A 17,174-nucleotide genomic window follows, 5' to 3' on the forward strand; every position below is an offset into this window, starting at 1 on the left:
GCAAATACACAGATGGTAACTGGTAGTTCAGAGGATTACTTTTCAGTCTGTGTAATGGATACTGATATCCAAAAGACTGGTGATTTCACCTCGCCTCTCTGTTCCATCCTTCCTCCACATGACCCAAGATCAAGCACCTTTCATTCCAGCTCTGTTTTTAGAGAAGTTAAAACAGGTGTCGAGGTGTTTCGCTCCTTTGTTGAAAGCAGATTTGGAGCTCCCTTTCCAGCGATTGCATCAGAGCAGGACCGGATGAAACGAAGGAGCCTTTTGTTGGAGGAGAGTCAAGCGTGAGGTTCAGAGGAAAGAAAGGGACTTTATTAAAGTCTTGGGTGGATTTTCCTGCCTGCAATAATAAGTCGGAGAATGATGTGCGCAGAATCACGTTAGGTCTATTTATGGAGCGGCATGAAAAGAGGGTTGGAAATAATCTAAGATTAGGACTGGGATTTGGACAAAAAGCTACATTTGTTCTCCCTAACAGTTGAGATTTTGACTGTTAAGAAGAAAAAAAAAACTTTAATTCTGCATGAAGATGCCAGTAAGTTGGCAGTGCAGCATAACAAAAGCTCTTTTGACGCAATGTTGCTTCAGCCGTTTTTGTTCTTTTCAATGAAACCATATTGTCAGTCAACAAGGTGAGTGAGGATGTCTCTCCCACGATATCATTATATATATAAAAGTGTTGTAATAGCCTGTTTATGAAAAGCATTTCTTCCACCACCATGACACCACAATGCACTGCAACAGTCACAGCTCTCTGCTACACACACATACACTTGCATATGAACGTCCCATTTGTCCCTCAGCAGATGACGCCTCTGCAGTACCTGACCAACAAGGCCGCCGCCCAGGCTTCAGCCCCCTGAAGACCCCATCTACCTCCAAGCTCAACGACAGCACCTTAGGGGGCACGTTCGTCCGCTGGGAAGAGAATGCCATTCCCTGGTGAGTCCCATCTGGAGCTTTCCTAAAGAATATTAAAAAGCAATAGCTGGATGTCGCACATCAAAGGAAGGCTCGCCTCTTTGTTTGTCGGCTGAATTTAGGATCACTTCAGCAAATATTAAATATTACTCACAGCTGCAAAAACTCCGTCTTTGATTTATGATTCATGATGTAGTCTGAAATACAGGCATGTTTTTTCCCAGCCACAAGGCAGCTTGCATTACCTTCATATTATGTAACCGTTTTTCTCTTTCTGTTTGAGTTGTCTTTTTGAGTTCTTCATCCTAGATGCTGTAAATAACAGTTTTGGCTCATTTAAGGTCCATTTTATCCTTACGATCCCTTTAGCCTGAACTGAACTTGAAGCCCTTTAGGACAAGCAGTGTGATTATATATGGTGGCTACACAATTTCATAATGTCTTTCTGGATAAAATCATTTCCTGCTACAAGTTCCATAATGCACTGCAATAGTTGAAATGTAAATAAAACTTCTTCTCCTCATTATCATTGTCCTCGACTGAACTCATCCTTCAAATGAAAAACATGAAAACATGGTCACTTTTCAGAGAATATGGTTGATACCAATTGCGTACGTGAATTCTGTTCAGATAAGACAAACTTGTTCGCATTGTTCTGCTTGTTTGAGTTGTCATTCATGCGCTGCGAATTGAAGTCAGTGATTTGACTGATGGTCTCGCCGTTGCCTGTCTCAAGCTCTTTGGTTCTGGACGATGTGGAGAAGCGGAGCACGTGTGAGCTGGAGGTCGATGCCGTAGCTGTCGACGTCCTCAACCGCCTTGAGATCGAGAGTAAGTGAACCAGCAAAGAAGGAGTTGACCTCTCCTCAGAATGAATGTTCTGTTTTGTGTTGTTTTATGCTGTGTTTTCTTATGACAGCAATTCTGTTTTGTCATCTTAAATGTCCAGATCAGCTTGGCAGGAATCCTGGTCTCCGGGGTATTTGGGAAGACGAGAAGCAGAGGCGGAGGGAGCGGAATGAACCCTCCCAGATTGAAACGCCAGAATCACAAGGTGAATTGACTTTTCACACATTTTTGTCCAATTTTGGTTTCATTTTGATGATGCTAAAAATGAATTTTCTTTAAAGTTTTAGTTATTTTAGTCTGGTATAAAAACATTTTCTTAATGCAGAGAAAGCAGAACTTTTATGATGCAGTTTCATGTTTTATTGCCAACAAATTAATGTTCCCATTAAAAAAAAAACATCTGTTGTGCAAACCAGGAAGATTTAATTAACTTGCAGCCGCAGCTGAATGGTTTGAGCATGAGGACTCAAATGCTTCATATTTGGAGTGCACCACAGTTTTGGTTCAAGTAGAATGGTGTAGAAGATTTTTTAGTTTTTTGAGGTTAATTAAAAACAGTGTTCCTGAGTTGTGCCACAATGAATTCTGCCTTGTTTTCCAGAACGAGAATTTGTTGTTTCAACGGAGAGCGAGAAGGTCTTCATGAAGAGGTTTAAGGAGATTCTCAAGGAAAATGAGTTTGACCTGTAAGTTTGCTTATGTTCCAACACTACTTCGTAAAATATTCTCTCCAAATTTGGAAAACAGCGAAGCAGATGGATAAAGTTAAGTCGTAATTTTTGCCTAATTCAGTTGCATAATGGGACTGGATGGCGTTAAATGAGGTCACTGAGTTTAAACACTCGTCGGTCCTGCCCCCGCCATGTACAGTGGAAAGTATTTCCTGTTATAAATAAAAGTACATTTGGCTCCGCCACCGAGTGTGAGCGCTACTGCATCAGATCCAGATGGCTTCCATTCACCAACATCACATGTCAGAAACTGGGGAGAAGGGAGAGAAAGCAGTGCAGCGTGGGAGCCTTGTTGGCTTTACTAATGAAGCCACATACCGAGTCGCAGTTTCTCTTTCTGGGTTGTGACAGTCTGAAAAGCTTTGAGCTGCTGCTAAAGCTGCAATGTTTGGTCTGGTTCATTTTAATGGATTTAATTGATGAACTTTTTGGTGAGTTTGCTGATGATACAATTCACAGTGTGTTATTACTCTCATAGTTAGCGGGGGAGTAAGTATTTACACAACTAGTGATCCAGCCAAATATTTGGAAATAGTTGTGGCTTAGAATTTTGTTGCTGCAAATATGATTGTCCGGCATTGGTGGCGCTCTGTCAGTTCCAATGGGAGGAGTTGAACTACAAATACATGTTATTTTTTAATCTTTTTATTAAATAACAAATGAAATCTAAACCTAAAATAGAGCATATACATGGTGCCTTTCATCGTTTATCAGCTGCTGGATGAACATTGTCTGAGAGAACTTATCTTTGGATATGTCTGTAGTCACCTTGGTATCTTGTAAGTCAAAGCCTCTCGTGACAGCGTTGAGAAAGCAGGGGTGTGGCTAATGCCTGCAGTATTCTCTTGACGTCTGGCAGCCTCCATCCCTCGTTGCCTCTAAAGTCATTAACCAGCAGACTAATTAAGAGCCTAGCAGACTGTGGCACGTGTCCTCTGACTCTCTGGAGCATCAAATGTCCCAGCAGAGAGAAATGCGAGCGACAATGAGGCTGCAGGAAAATCTCACTTCATCATCACTTCAAAGGCAGCAGTCAGCGCTGAAGTGTCAGTCATGTTGCCAACCCATTTTTTTTGTTTTGCGCCAGTTGAAGCTGCGTTCGATGGTCATGCGATGTTTTCAGGAGACCACGTTCGACTGGGATTTTATTTTCATTTCTTTCCACGGCGCTTATTATGCCAAAGCTCTCAGGAGAATAAGCATGCATTAAGACCAGACATTTTTACAGCAACGTGCAAAAGTGTTCCATTTGTGGCTGCTGTCTGCCTGCTCCTCATTTTAATATTTAAGAGTCACTAAGTGGGAAGTTGCTAGGCGATGCCGAGCAGCAGCCTGAGTAAGAGCGCAGTGGGCACCTTGTAGCTGAGAGCAGTCTGGACGCTTACAAAACCCACTTGGCTCACTGCCCATTTCATTCATATTTTCTCTCCCTCGCTCACTGAGAAAGGCACGCTGGCAGTTGTACCCTCATACACTGACTTTTTTTTTCCACTGGCTGTATTGTAAAGGCGAGTGACACAAACGTTGTTCATGAGATCATTTGGGATTCTGAACTGGTTAGATTGAACCAGCACTCGCCAGTGCCCCTGATGTGAAAGGTCTTCTTTTCTCAGGACGCCAGCTTCATCCACAGCTGAAGGAGGCGATGTGGACGAGCACGAGGATGTGGCCAGTGAGCTGACTCTCCATTCTAACTTCTCACTTCTGGACGAATTGTCGTGCACCCCAGCTTGTGCTGTGGAGGCGCACCGGGACTCTCAAAGAGGTTCGGATGTTTTAACCAGGTTAAAAACGTTGGAGGTGTTAAGTGCATTTCTGTGACTCTTGTCCTCTCCAGACTCTCCTGTGTCTCCCAGTAAAATGAAAGAGGATGCAGTAGTTGATGAGGAGGCAATTTTGGGTCTTCTGGAGAGCAGTCAGTCCTTCTTACAAGCTTCGCAGGCATCCAACCACTCCCCCCTGCTAGGTAACGTATAGTTGTTCTGCTTGTATAAGGCAGTATGATGTGTCTGGGGTGGCCCCTCCTCTCAGTCCCCTGTAGCTTGTGTCCCTTCATTTCTGCGATCTTGCAGCTGAAGGCCTTTCACTCACTCAAAGTTGTTGATGTCTTTATTGATATGCATTAGCCAGAATGTTTTTGTTTTCGTCTTAGATGGAAGCCAAGACCAGGCCATGATCGATTTGCTGGCCGGCCTGCAGGATGATGGCTTTTGCAGAATGCCTCTCCGGCAGCTTTCCCAGTCGCAGTCGAGTGCCAGGAGCTACCAGTGCAACAGTGATGAAGAGGAAGAGAGGCCAGAGCTGGACAAAGAGGAGGCCGAGCTAAGTGTTGTGATGTCACAGCGCTGGGACAACGAGGCTCCTGAGACGTCAACCACAAGGTCAGTGGCCTGTTCACCAGAGAAGACACGCTCCGTCTGACTGCCTGTCCTGTCCTCGCTGTGTCTGCAGGCCGTCTGTTAAAGAAGCAGAGGACTGTTTTAGTGATGAGCAGCAGGAGTCTTCTGACGAAGAGATGGATTGGAGTGGAAATAATTCTTTGTTTGCCAATCTATCCATCCCGCAGCTCGACGGCGCCGCAGACGAGAGCAGCGGTGAGTCATCTCGTACCCAGATGGACTGACACAGCACTTAAGTTCTGGTGGTACTTTATTTGCCTTGTAAATCAATTTCCCATTAATGGTCACAATATCAAGGCTGATAGCAGGTCTGTCACTGTTTGAATAATGTTTTTTATTCTTTGCTATTTAGGCTTAGAATACAGAGCTACTCTAGTGCCATATAGATGGATGTGTCAGCATTTTAGCTATAGACGGATAGAAAAGTGAAGTTTACTCATGTTGAATACATCTTGTGATTCTCGTCTCTCTAGAATCTTCTCTGACAGACAGTGGCTCAAGGACGCAGTCTTCTCTCATTGTGACTGAAAAGATCATCATGAAAAGAAATCATTTCCCTGGAGACACAGTGCACCTGGAACCCTCTTCCTCAGAAAAGATCCTTCTGGAGTGCAAGCACCCAGATCCCAGAAAGGACACGGAACAACCTCTCGACGAGAACTTTCAGTCCAAAAGCAGTCAGGACGGCAGTAGTGAATGTTCAACCGGCTTCAAAGTGAATAAAGAAATCCCGTACATCCCACCCGTCAAACACCCCATCCCTTGCAAGATGTCCAGCCTCCCTGAAGCGTCGCCCATCTGTAGAGACACGGATGATATGAAGCCACTGTTTACCTATGACAAGAAGGCATCAATCGCGTTAGATGATGCAGATTTCTCCTTCAATAACAGTTTTGTCACCAAAAATAGGAAGAAGTATGGCAGCGTGAAGAATGTTGAAACAAACTGTTTGTCCATCCTGCAGAACCACAGGACTTTTTCTCTGTGTTACTCAGAGTTGAGGAACTGCTCGACTAAAGCGGAGATGGAACTCAGCCAAAAGGCCAGTAAAAGTCCCATCATGAGAAGCATTTCCTCAGCCACCGCAGCCATAGAGGACGATGTCTTTCGTGAGTCTCAGAAGGAGAAAATGTGCGAGGACAGCGAGGAAGAAGACGTTGGCGAACTGAAAATCAGGTATGAAGACTATCAGGAAAACAAGACTGAGCGGACCATTGTAGCACAGCAGGAAGCTCACTACAAGTTCTTCCCAAGCGTCATCCTCTCCAACTGCCTTGGTAGGAAGAAACCTGGGTGTAAAAAGTCTCCCGAATCCTGTCCAAAGCTGGAACAACCTCAGCCACGCAGGTCTAGGTTGAGATGCAAAAAAAGGTTGGGCATGGTGGGCCATAGAAAGCTGGCCGAGAGTGACCCTGTAGACAGAATGGACAGCCTCACTCCTGCCACATCTCCATGTCCATCATCTGTTGACACTGAAATGACGTCTTCTGGGGACAAACAAGTACATGATGCTGCCGCTGTTACAGATACTCCAGTTCAAGAAATGTCAGATGCAGAAATTGAAACAATAACTGAGGCCACAGATGTCGATATCCAAGCAATCCCTTCTTCTGATCCTCCAGAGGTCACCTCCAACAATTCTCAAGACCAACATGAAGAAGCTACGGGAAGCTTATCTTCATGTGTGAAGCCGTCAACACTTCCTGGTAGCAAATACACCCTGAGGACCAAGCGGAAGAGGATCCGCCGTGGCGGAGAGGACGAGGAATCGGACGGCAACCATTCAAAAAACTCTGCTACCGTCAAAGACAGCAACCTTGTCAGCTCACAAGAACAAAAAAGCCAGAAAAAGCGAAAGAAGGAACCTCCTATCATCATCAAGTACATCATCATAAACCGGTTTAAAGGGCAGAAGAATATGTTGGTGAGAATGTCGAAGTTAAACGCGTCTGAGAAACGAGTGACGCTGACAAAAGAGAAGTTGGAAAAGTACAACAAGCTGGCGCCGCTGAAAGATTTCTGGCCCAAGGTGCAAGAGTCGACTGCGGTGGAGTTCCCCATTCATGAGCCTAAACCTAGAAAATACACCAAAAGAAAAGCCAAGCTTAATACCACGAGCAAGAAAGCGCCCAACACCTCTTCCAAATCTCAAAGTACACATTGTGAGAGCGTCAGAAAGGCTAGGGGTTGTGGGAGGAGCTCAAAACGGCCCTCGCTGCCTCCGCCCAGAGCATGCTACTGTGACCGAGCTGAAGACCATGACACAGAGTACACAGATGTTCTAGTTGAGCTGGGTTATCTATCAGATCGATCCCTTAGTCCCGTAGACTCAACACCCCCTCGTTGTTGGTCTCCTAGCGACCCCCGTGAGAGCTCAGAGCAACTCATAAACCCCTTCAGCGATCCATGTCTAGGTGCATACCAAAACCAGAAGACCAGAAAGTCACGAAATAACTGTAAAACCACCAAATCCAAACTTCTGACAAAAGTCACCAGGAAAGAAAGGAAGCCTGTTCTTCAGACTCCGGAGGAGACGAGGGAGGGGACATCGCTGCAGACCAAGGTTAGCAATCCAAGGCAGAGAAGGAAACAGATAAATACAGAAAATGTGGAAATGAACAACGGCAGTAAACCAAAAAGGTCCCGCAAGAAGAAAGACAACGTCACAAAAGGTGAACAATTGGATAAAGATGCATCAGTGCTACTTTTCCCTGAAGATGGGTCGCCTCACACAGAAAGTTCATCGCAAGTTTTCTTCCCCTTTCAGCAGCCTCTGAGCTCGGATGGCAGCATCAGTCCTAATAAGAGCCAAGACTCTAACCCAGTAGCCCAGTCTGTAGAACCAAAGCATGAAGACCTTGAGACGTCCATCATGGAAGTCAACCATGAACCGGTGCAGGTGAAGCAGCAGGGTTGCCAAACTGCTGCTTTAACGGTTAAAGAAGAGAGCTCTGCCGAGCTTCTGAAGGCCTCCCCTCATTCTCTTAACAGTGTTATGGATGACTCCAAAAGAAATGCAACGCACTCACCAAAGAACGGTGAGATCGCCAAGTTGTCGGATCCCCCTTGCAGTTTGGTCGTTCTCAAGAAGCTTCTAGAGAAAAGGCAGCAGACACTTTCTCAAAAAGCTGATGGTCCATGTGCTTCTCCGGCTCAGGCTGCCCAACCTTCTGGTACAAAACCAGTGAAATCTAGAAAACCTGCTGCACCACGGAAGCCCAGGGCGCCCAAATCAGCAACGCAGAAAGATAAAAAGCCCAGAAGCAGAAAGAACAATTTGAGCAAGGCCAAGGCGGATGAGTTGGCCCAGCAGGAAGCCAACCTGTCGGATGATTGTCTTCGTTTCCAGTCCGACCCAGACCTGGATGACTGCAATTTCATCGAGGGCAGCCTCTCCCCGGACACCCAGCACAACTACTCCTTTGACATTAATGATATCGATCAGACAGAGTTCTCCAGCCCATACGCTGGAAATCAGTTCGTCTTGACGGATAAAAACCTGCCTGTGAAATTTCTCAGCGACGTCAACCAAGAAGGTTTACCAGCTCAGACAGCAGGTTTCAAGAGCTCCGATTCTGGGGAAGACCCTCAGAAGAAAACCGTCAGCCCTGATCTCTACGACAGACCCGACAATGGGGACTCCAAATCAAATAGCTTGACGTTTCTGGATTCCGACAAATTCAAAAACAGAGATTGGGACTGCTCCTTTGGTAAAAGTCTCAGCCCCTTTCAAGACTTCCACTGTGAAGGAAAAGAGCTCCTCTTTTCTGTCTTCGACCCCGTCCTGCCTTTACCCCTGAGCTCAGTGTCCTACGTGAGCCACGAGGGTTCGCCCACGGGCGACATTCTGGAAGGCATCGACGCGCTCACGTCCACAACCCCGAGCAGCTCTCCTCGGTCTATCAGTTCTCTGTCTCAGGTGAGGACCAGCCAGCTGCTGAGAGGACCGGGATGTGGCGTCCACGTTCTCAAGCCGCTGATGTCGCCACCAAGCAGGGAGGAGATCCTGAGCTCTCTGTTGGACCTGGAGATATCTGAGGCCACCTTCCAGGAGCCATTCTGCAGCGACCCGTCAGACGCCCCTGGGAAGCCAATGTGAGAGTCTCTAGAAGTACATTATCAGATGTTATCAAGCTGGCGCTGCTCAGTAGTGGATGGTGTGAAGTGGTTCTGCTGAAGTTCTTGGGTGGTTGTGCTTGGTGTGAGTTTGTTAAACCAAATTAGCTATTTGGTTAAAAATGTTTTCCTTGAACATTGTCAATTTTTCTGGTATGAGCTTTGGATATGCTGGTTCTCTCTGTTTGTGTCATGCGTTACAAGCACTTTCATGACTTCATCTTTCATGTTTCCTTCAGGGAGGTGGGAGGCAGGAAGCTAACTATAGAAACAAGACTGGCGAAGCAGCTGCCCGAGTTCACCGGCGAACTCTCTTTAGACGGCCTGCATTTGTGGAAGACAGCCTTTTCAGCGATGACCCACCCTGCCACCACGGTAACGTCATCCGCGCTACCGTCTGTGAGAGCAGAGGTCACAGAGGAGGAGACCAAACATGACCCGTCCTCACCCAACGACAAAAAGATCATCCTCCTGCCCTGCAAATCTCCGCCAAGCAGAGAGCGTGTACTTCTGTGGTTGGAAGCCAAGAAACAGTATGAGATTTTAACAAGCAAAAGGAGAGAAGACCCGCTGAAGAAAGACGTGGTGGAGGAGAATGATGAGCCCTGCAATTCTTCTCCTGCAAAGAGTGAGCGACATGGAAGCACCAGGGATCAGCGGAGAAAGAAACGCAACCTTTCCTTGATCATACCTCGCCTCAACATCGTAGACTGCCACCGCAGATCAACCAGTATCAGCCCCAGTCAAGAGCAGGATGCTCCGGAGCAGCAGGAAAGCAGCAGAGTCCACTCTCCTGAGTCTCCCGAACTCCCCACCTGGCAGCAGTGTACGGTGAATGACACATCGGCGTCCACAATGCTCAGCCCTAATGGATGTGAGAACTCCCCATCCTCGCTCAAAAATTCACCCGAGGACCACCTAAGTCCCATTTTGATTCACGCTTGCAAAAAGGAAGATGAGGCAGTAAGCCCTGACCCGCTTCACTGCACCCCGTTTTTAAGGAGGCAGCGAAGCACAAATGATGATCTGGAGCCAGTGTGCAGCACCCCAATAACTCAGGGTGCGTACAGAGAAGTCGTCCAGTCCCATGATTGTGGATTGACTTTTCTATGCTTGTCTTTAATTCATCTGTAGATGACCAAGTTTCTCAGAGACAGCAGAGGAGGAGGAGGAGGAGAAGTCAAGCTGAGCCTCTGAGGAGAATGTTGCTGACCACACAGATGAAGGTCTGAAATGCAACCTCTGATCCCGAGAACTAGTTGTAATGACCAATCGTTTGAATTCTCCCGCACAGAATCAGTTTGCTTCAAGTGTTCCAAAGAAAGAAAACTCTCAGATCGAAGGTCCCAGCATCACCAACTCTTACGGCTTCAAAATCAGCATGCAGAACCTGCAGGAAGCCAAAGCTCTGCACGAGGTGAGCTGTCAGTCACACGGGACTTTCAGATCTGGTTTTATCACAGGAAGTGTCTTCCCCACAGAATTTACTGCATTTGGTTGACAAGTTCTTTTATAGCAATGGCAAGTGTTATTAGCTGGAGGTGAGGTTCACGTGCTAATCTGTATTGGCTGCAGAAAAAGCAAACACAATGAAATGTACACCTTTTCTCTAGAGTCAGTTTCAACTCTCTCTCTCTCTCTCTTTAGGTCCAGTATCTCACTCTCATGGGCATGGAGCTGCATGCAAGAACCAGACGTGACCTGGAGCCCGACCCCGAGTTCGACCCCATATGTGCCTTATTCTACTGCCTCAGCTCTGATGCTCCTCTGCCAGATATGGACGCTTGTCAGCTGACCGGAGCCATCGTGGTGGACGACCACCAAAGTGGTGACGGAGGTGCTCCATTTTTGTTTTGATGATGGATACAGTTGCAGTTACGCTATCTTGATGCACAGCTGCTAAAAGATGACACGGTGGTTCTGCTTTAAGGTCACAGAGGAAAAAGCCCCCTGCTGGTCAGGTCGGGCGTCTCGGGATTGCAGGTGACGTATGCCACCGACGAGAAGAAGCTGTTCGAGGAGCTGGTGACACTTATGAGAAGGTGTGAGCCTCATCCACAACCCCACTCCTCAAGGTCACCGCTGTGATTCATTAGAGGTGTTACCATCTGTGTTTCCTCTGTTGGCAGGTTCGACCCAGACATTCTGTTTGGGTATGAGATCCAGATGCACTCGTGGGGCTACCTGCTCCAGCGCTCGGCCGTTCTGGGCGTCGACCTGTGCCAGCAGCTGTCGCGAGTCCCAGGTAAGAGGCGACGTCTGTCACTGTTAACATCATTTTAAAGGATTCATTTTTCCTCTTTCTTTTCTTTCCATCCAAACTTATTTACCGCTTGCAACAAGCTCAGACCAAAATGTCCAAATCCCAAATTTAATTGTACATTTTAATTGCTGTTCATATGTATTTTTTATTTTGTTTTTAAGATTTGTTACACTGTGGTTTTATTGTTTTTAATTGGTAGGAACTTACTGCTATAAAAATGAAAAGGCTTTCAGTTGTGATGTGAACTTGTTGGAAGAGTTCATTACATTCAAAACAGACTGCTGTTTATTGAGGTATTGTGCCATATGTTCTTCAAAAATAATCCAGGTCATGAAACCGAATGTGTTTTCTTCAGAGAATAGGCAGAATAATTTTATTGTTTCCGTCTGAATATTTCAACATCAGTGTCTGTTTTTGTATCTTTGTTGTGTGAGAAGACCACATGAATGGAAAGCCGGCGGCATCTCCCTCCACTCTCACTCTCTCTCCCTCCCTCCCTCCCTCCCTCCCTCCACTGTCTCTCTCACTCTCCCTCCCTCCCTCCCTCCCTCCCTCCACTGTCTCTCTCACTCTCCCTCCCTTCCTTTCTCCCTCCCTCTCTCTGATCGTCTGTCTGGCTCTGCTTGTCCTCAGGTGACTCCAAAGAGAACCGATTTGCATCTGAGAGGGACGATTACGGCGCAGACACCATGACAGAGATCAACTTTATTGGTCGAATCACGCTGAACCTGTGGCGAGTGATGAAGACTGAGGCAGGTGTTCCAGCTTGACCTTGTCAGCTGAGCTCACTCACACTTGTGTTCTGTGATGAAGTTTTTTCTCTCCTTTCCTTTTGTCCCTCATGTTAAATAATCTGCAGTGGTTAGGATGACGGCTGGGTCATCAAGTGTTGTGTCCTGTGACAGACTGAGCTGCTGCTCTTTTAGGGTCACCACCTCTTGTCGCCATTGTTACTAATGAAATATTCTCCCTGGAAGGAGAAGGGTTTAGTGCAGCGACCAGATGAGCCCATCAGGATTAGGTCATGTAGTGTGAGTAGTTTAATGGCTGATGCTTGTTCTGTGAGATAACAGGGAGGAGGGGTGGCATCGGGATTGATCTGTCATCGATTAGCTTTGGCCTCTCCTGATGTTGTCACCCGTCCGCTGCGGTTGTTGCACCACCTTTGTCACGTGCTGGCGCTGCAGTATTGGTGACAACAGGGGGTCGGAATGATGTCCGGACGGGTCTGTGCAAATGAGAACTGTTGACATCTTGATTCACTTCCATCCACTCCCTCAACCGTCCCGTATTGCACTGCAGCAGTTTTAAACTGAAAGCTTTAAATCATCATTTGTCATGGTTCATTTCAGGGAAATAAGAAAATGTTTGACCGCGCCTGTGAGTTTGACCCCTGGGGATGACCTTGTTATCCCTCTTTACTTCCTCAGGTCACATTGAACAACTACAGTTTTGAGAATGTCGCCTTCCATGTGCTGCATCAGCGCTTTCCGCTCTTCAGTCGACGTACTCTTTCAGACTGGTTCGACCACAAGACTGACCTCTACAGGTTGTGATGCATTTGTAATCCGTTTTTTTCTGGTGCAGTCCGTCAGTCTTGTAGAATTTGCTGATGTCTGTGTGTGTCAGGTGGAAGATGGTGGACCACTACGTGAGTCGCGTGCGAGGCAGCATGCAGCTCCTGCAGCAGAACGACATCATCGGCAGAACCAGCGAGCTGGCGCGCGTCTTTGGGATCCAGTTCTATCACGTGCTGACCCGAGGCTCTCAGGTGTGGAGCGGCTTACAGACCTCACACCTCTGTTTAAAAAAAACTTAACAACTGTTCTTCTTCTCCCTCCTGTTTCTTCTTCAGTACCGGGTGGAGTCCATGATGCTGCGTGTGGCCAAGCCACTCAATTACATCCCAGTGACGCCCAGTATCCAGCAGCGCGCCCAGCAGAGGGCGCCACAGTGCCTCCCTCTGGTGATGGAGCCGGAGTCCCGTTTTTACAGCAACTCTGTGGTCGTCCTGGACTTCCAGTCGCTCTACCCCTCCATCGTCATCGCCTACAACTACTGCTACTCCACCTGTCTGGGCCACGTCGACAGTCTGGGAACGTAAGCGCTCCAAACTCTCCCTGCTCTGGCTGGACACACTCCTCCGCCGGCACGCTGCCTCCCTCATTATTTTTATTGGAACAGCCACCGTGAGAGTTTGATGTGTTCACAGCTCAGCGCGGGGAGAGTTGGAACTGGAAATATTTAAATATTTCTTGAGAGGGATTACTCTAGTTGCATAGCAACAGTAGGAACACAGTTTTTGCTTTACCTCCAACATGTCTACTCTCTCACCACATAAGGGGAAAGTAGCTCCTGGCACATTTCTGCAGTAAAGTATTTCTCATTTCGTGGTTTCTACTTACATTAATTATATCTTGGGATGTATGTCGTCCCTCAGATGCAGAATATGAATATGTTTGTCTCTCTCAGGCCTGAGGAGTTCAAGTTTGGTTGCACCTCCTTGCGGGTTCCTCCCGACCTCCTCTACCAGCTCCGAAATGACATCACCGTGTCGCCCAACGGCATCGCCTTCGTGAAGGTACGGCTTCCTCCTGACCTTATTTGACTAAGCCACTGTCTCATGCTCCGGTTTTATTAGCGTGAGCACCAGGCACATCTGCAGAACCCCCCCCCCTCAGCTCTGCCTCCCCTCATTTATTCTTTAATTCGGTCCCTGGGGCTCCTCGCTCCCGTCTCCTCATTACATAACACAGCTTCACGAGCTGTGGCACAGTCAACGCCGTCGCCAAATGAGGTTATTAAGACGCACGGCAGCTCTGACAATGGCGGGATATTTAGATACGTAGTGATGATGAACTGAGTGATCACACTTTTGTCAGTGCCAGTGGTTCCACTCTGGTGTCCATGTGCTTCCTAATGAAACTTAAGTGACTCCACGTTTCCCTGGCTCCTCCCTTCACCTGTCCACATCCGCAGAAATCATTTTTCACAACCTCACAGAAACGAATCGTAGTAGTTGAGTCATCTTGTTTGATCCGTTTCTGTTCTGGTCCAGTCCTCGGTGCGAAAGGGGGTGGTCCCCAGCATGCTGGAGGAGATCCTGAACACCAGGATCATGGTGAAGCAGTCCATGAAAACCTACAAGCAGGACAAGGCTCTGATGAAGCTGCTTCACGCTCGCCAACTGGGGCTCAAGCTCATCGCCAACGTCACCTTCGGCTACACGGCGGCTAACTACTCCGGACGGATGCCCAGTGTGGAGGTCAGAAGGTCACGCCGCTGGGATCTCAGATCTCTGATGGTGGAGAACTTATGAGCGAAGTGTGTTGTTCAGGTTGGTGACAGCATCGTGCACAAGGCGAGAGAGACCCTGGAGCGAGCCATCAAGATGGTCAACGACACTAAAAAGTGGGGCGCGCGGGTGGTGTACGGAGACACGGACAGGTGGGCTGCGGAGCAGAGATGGAGGACGCGACACAACCCAGGGCCTCAGTGACCGTGTGTCTGTGTTCCTTCCGCAGCTTGTTTGTTCTGCTGAAAGGAGCAACGAAGGAGCAGGCGTTCAAGATCGGCAACGAGATCGCCGAAGCTGTGACCGCCACCAACCCGAAGCCAGTCAAGCTGAAGTTCGAGAAGGTAACAGTTGAATCGCGCCAATGGGATCGATCTGTGAGGTGTCGTGAAAGAGTGTCCTGATTTTCAGAGACCACTAGATGGCGCTCTTGGTTTAGAAATGATGTGAGGTTTCATTGAATTAGAAACATTTTACGGCAGACAGCGCCCTCTGGTGATAATCAGGACACTGTTTCATGAAACCTAGTGTTTATCGTGTTTTGATTTGATCATATTCTCCTGAGAACAGGAAGTGTATTGCAGTAGTTCAACCTACAACTGAGTTTTGGAGCAGAGGTCTGAGAGGTCTTCAGCTTCTGTGGTCACATCGCCTGTGTGTGTGTCTCAGGTGTACCTGCCCTGCGTGCTGCAGACTAAGAAGCGATATGTGGGCTACATGTACGAGAGCCTGGACCAGAAGGAGCCGGCGTTTGACGCCAAAGGGATCGAGACCGTGCGGCGTGACGGCTGCCCTGCTGTTTCCAAGGTAACGGCCTCTCCTCGGCTCCCGCCCTCCTCACACTAGCCATGGTGCCAGTGGCCTCCTGGCATGGCTCCCCTCTGCCACAGTCTGGGTCAGAGAGGTGGCTGGACACGGAGGTGCAATGAAGTGGCATCAAACATCTCCTGAAATGACTTTGACCCACAGATGCTGGAACGCTCCATCAAGCTGCTGTTCGAGACCCGCGACATCAGCCAGGTGAAGCAGTACGTGCAGCGCCAGTGCATGAAGGTTCTGGAGGGCCGGGCCAGCATGCAGGACCTCACCTTCGCCAAAGAGTACCGAGGCAGCGGCTCGTACCGCCCGGGCGCCTGCGTCCCTGCGCTGGAGCTCAGCAGGTAGCACCGCCGCGCCGCGGCCTTCCTCTGTGTCAGCTACTGTACCCGGGTGCATCCCATTACTGCAGCCCCGTGGTGCTCATTGTCTGGCTGCACCAGCGTGTGTGTACAGTGCCTGACACTGTTGCCTAGCAACACGGCTTGCAATGGCCGTGGAAATCAGATTCCTGCGGCGCATGTGAGAGCGAAGCCTTCTCATTCACGAGCCTCGTGTCTCTGACCCGCAGGCGCATGATGGCCTACGACCGGCGGCTGGAGCCTCGCGTGGGCGAGCGGGTGCCCTACGTGATCGTGTACGGGACGCCGGGCGTGCCCCTCATCCAGCTGGTGCGCCGGCCCCTGGAGGCGCTGCAGGACCCCGGCCTCCGCCTCAACGCCACATACTACATCACCAAGCAGATCCTGCCGCCACTGGCTCGCCTCTTCCAGCTGATCGGTGTGGACGTGTTCAGCTGGTACCAGGAGCTGCCCCGGGTGAGATCTGCCTCCAGTGCTGACCGCTGACACTCAGTAGTGGCTGTGATGGGCTTCAGGTGACTCTGAAATGATGCCAGTGCAGCACTGAGCCTCACGTGTGTAAAGTCACGTGTGCAGGGAGAACAAAAGAGAAATGATCAATGAGAGCAGAGGCTCCCTCGCTCCTGCTTTGTTTCAGTTGTCTGTAAGCTGGTGGTTTGCGCCCCCTGCTGGTCAGACTGAAGCGTGACAAGGCAACACTTGAATGATGCAGCCGCCTGATGTTTGTCATCGCTCGTCCCCTCCTCAGATCCAGAAGACGTCCTGCTCCGTTGGTCCAGGAGAAGAACCGGGCAGGAAGGGAACCATCTCCCAGTACTTCACCACGCTGCACTGCCCCGTGTGCGACGAGCTCACGCAGCTGGGGGTGTGCTCGCGCTGCCGAGCCGAGCCTCAGCGAGTGGCGGTGACCCTCTACCAGGACATGAGGCAGTGGGAGAGTCAGCAGGAGCAGCTGCTGAAGGTCAGCCAAAATCACAGCCTCGCCTGCGATTGAGCTTCCAGATGTGTCACTGTGAATCAGGAACTCATCTCAATGGTGGACACAGTAGATCTCAGAAGACATAGTTGAACTGGCGGCTCTCCCTATCTGGCCGTCACAGTAGAACCCAGGCCTTTAGCCTGAGTGTGCCGCTACTTTTTTCTCTCAGTCTGAACCCTGTGGCTTATACAACAGCACAGATAATATATGGACTTTTACAGGCTGAAATCAGATGAAATTGGAGGCTTTTTATTTACCCTTTAAGCACCCAAAATGGGCTGTTTTCTCCTGCGTGTCCGCAGCTCCGCCCAGAGAGACAAACTCCTGGAGGACGGGAGATGAGAAGCAATGCATTTTGGGCACTTTGATGTCAATAAAAGATGTGAGGAGTTGATGACTCAAGTTCAGAACACTGCCCAGTTTGTTTCATGGGTCAG

At 48.7% G+C, this 17,174-nt stretch overlaps 1 protein-coding gene across 2 annotated transcripts in view; it reads left to right on the forward strand.

Moving 5' to 3' along the window:
- rev3l (REV3 like, DNA directed polymerase zeta catalytic subunit) overlaps positions 1–17,174 on the forward strand; it is a 30,903-nt gene that overhangs the window by 12,481 nt on the left and 1,248 nt on the right. Inside the window, exons 5-31 of one of the 2 annotated variants that reach the window (XM_053880679.1) lie at positions 810–948; positions 1,664–1,758; positions 1,877–1,981; positions 2,378–2,462; positions 4,121–4,272; positions 4,345–4,473; positions 4,660–4,888; positions 4,959–5,101; positions 5,380–9,001; positions 9,262–10,082; positions 10,157–10,248; positions 10,317–10,439; positions 10,670–10,859; positions 10,953–11,064; positions 11,152–11,267; positions 11,919–12,037; positions 12,716–12,834; positions 12,915–13,056; positions 13,141–13,385; positions 13,758–13,866; positions 14,344–14,550; positions 14,623–14,732; positions 14,810–14,924; positions 15,250–15,387; positions 15,550–15,740; positions 15,968–16,214; positions 16,507–16,719. In XM_053880679.1, the coding sequence (XP_053736654.1) occupies positions 810–948; positions 1,664–1,758; positions 1,877–1,981; positions 2,378–2,462; positions 4,121–4,272; positions 4,345–4,473; positions 4,660–4,888; positions 4,959–5,101; positions 5,380–9,001; positions 9,262–10,082; positions 10,157–10,248; positions 10,317–10,439; positions 10,670–10,859; positions 10,953–11,064; positions 11,152–11,267; positions 11,919–12,037; positions 12,716–12,834; positions 12,915–13,056; positions 13,141–13,385; positions 13,758–13,866; positions 14,344–14,550; positions 14,623–14,732; positions 14,810–14,924; positions 15,250–15,387; positions 15,550–15,740; positions 15,968–16,214; positions 16,507–16,719 (8,108 nt within the window). The remainder of the gene's footprint in view (positions 1–809; positions 949–1,663; positions 1,759–1,876; positions 1,982–2,377; positions 2,463–4,120; positions 4,273–4,344; positions 4,474–4,659; positions 4,889–4,958; positions 5,102–5,379; positions 9,002–9,261; positions 10,083–10,156; positions 10,249–10,316; positions 10,440–10,669; positions 10,860–10,952; positions 11,065–11,151; positions 11,268–11,918; positions 12,038–12,715; positions 12,835–12,914; positions 13,057–13,140; positions 13,386–13,757; positions 13,867–14,343; positions 14,551–14,622; positions 14,733–14,809; positions 14,925–15,249; positions 15,388–15,549; positions 15,741–15,967; positions 16,215–16,506; positions 16,720–17,174) is intronic. The other variant, XM_053880680.1, reaches the window with a different exon arrangement.

The sequence above is a fragment of the Synchiropus splendidus genome, chromosome 12 (genome assembly GCF_027744825.2).
Source record: "Synchiropus splendidus isolate RoL2022-P1 chromosome 12, RoL_Sspl_1.0, whole genome shotgun sequence".
Classification (NCBI taxonomy): domain Eukaryota; kingdom Metazoa; phylum Chordata; class Actinopteri; order Syngnathiformes; family Callionymidae; genus Synchiropus; species Synchiropus splendidus.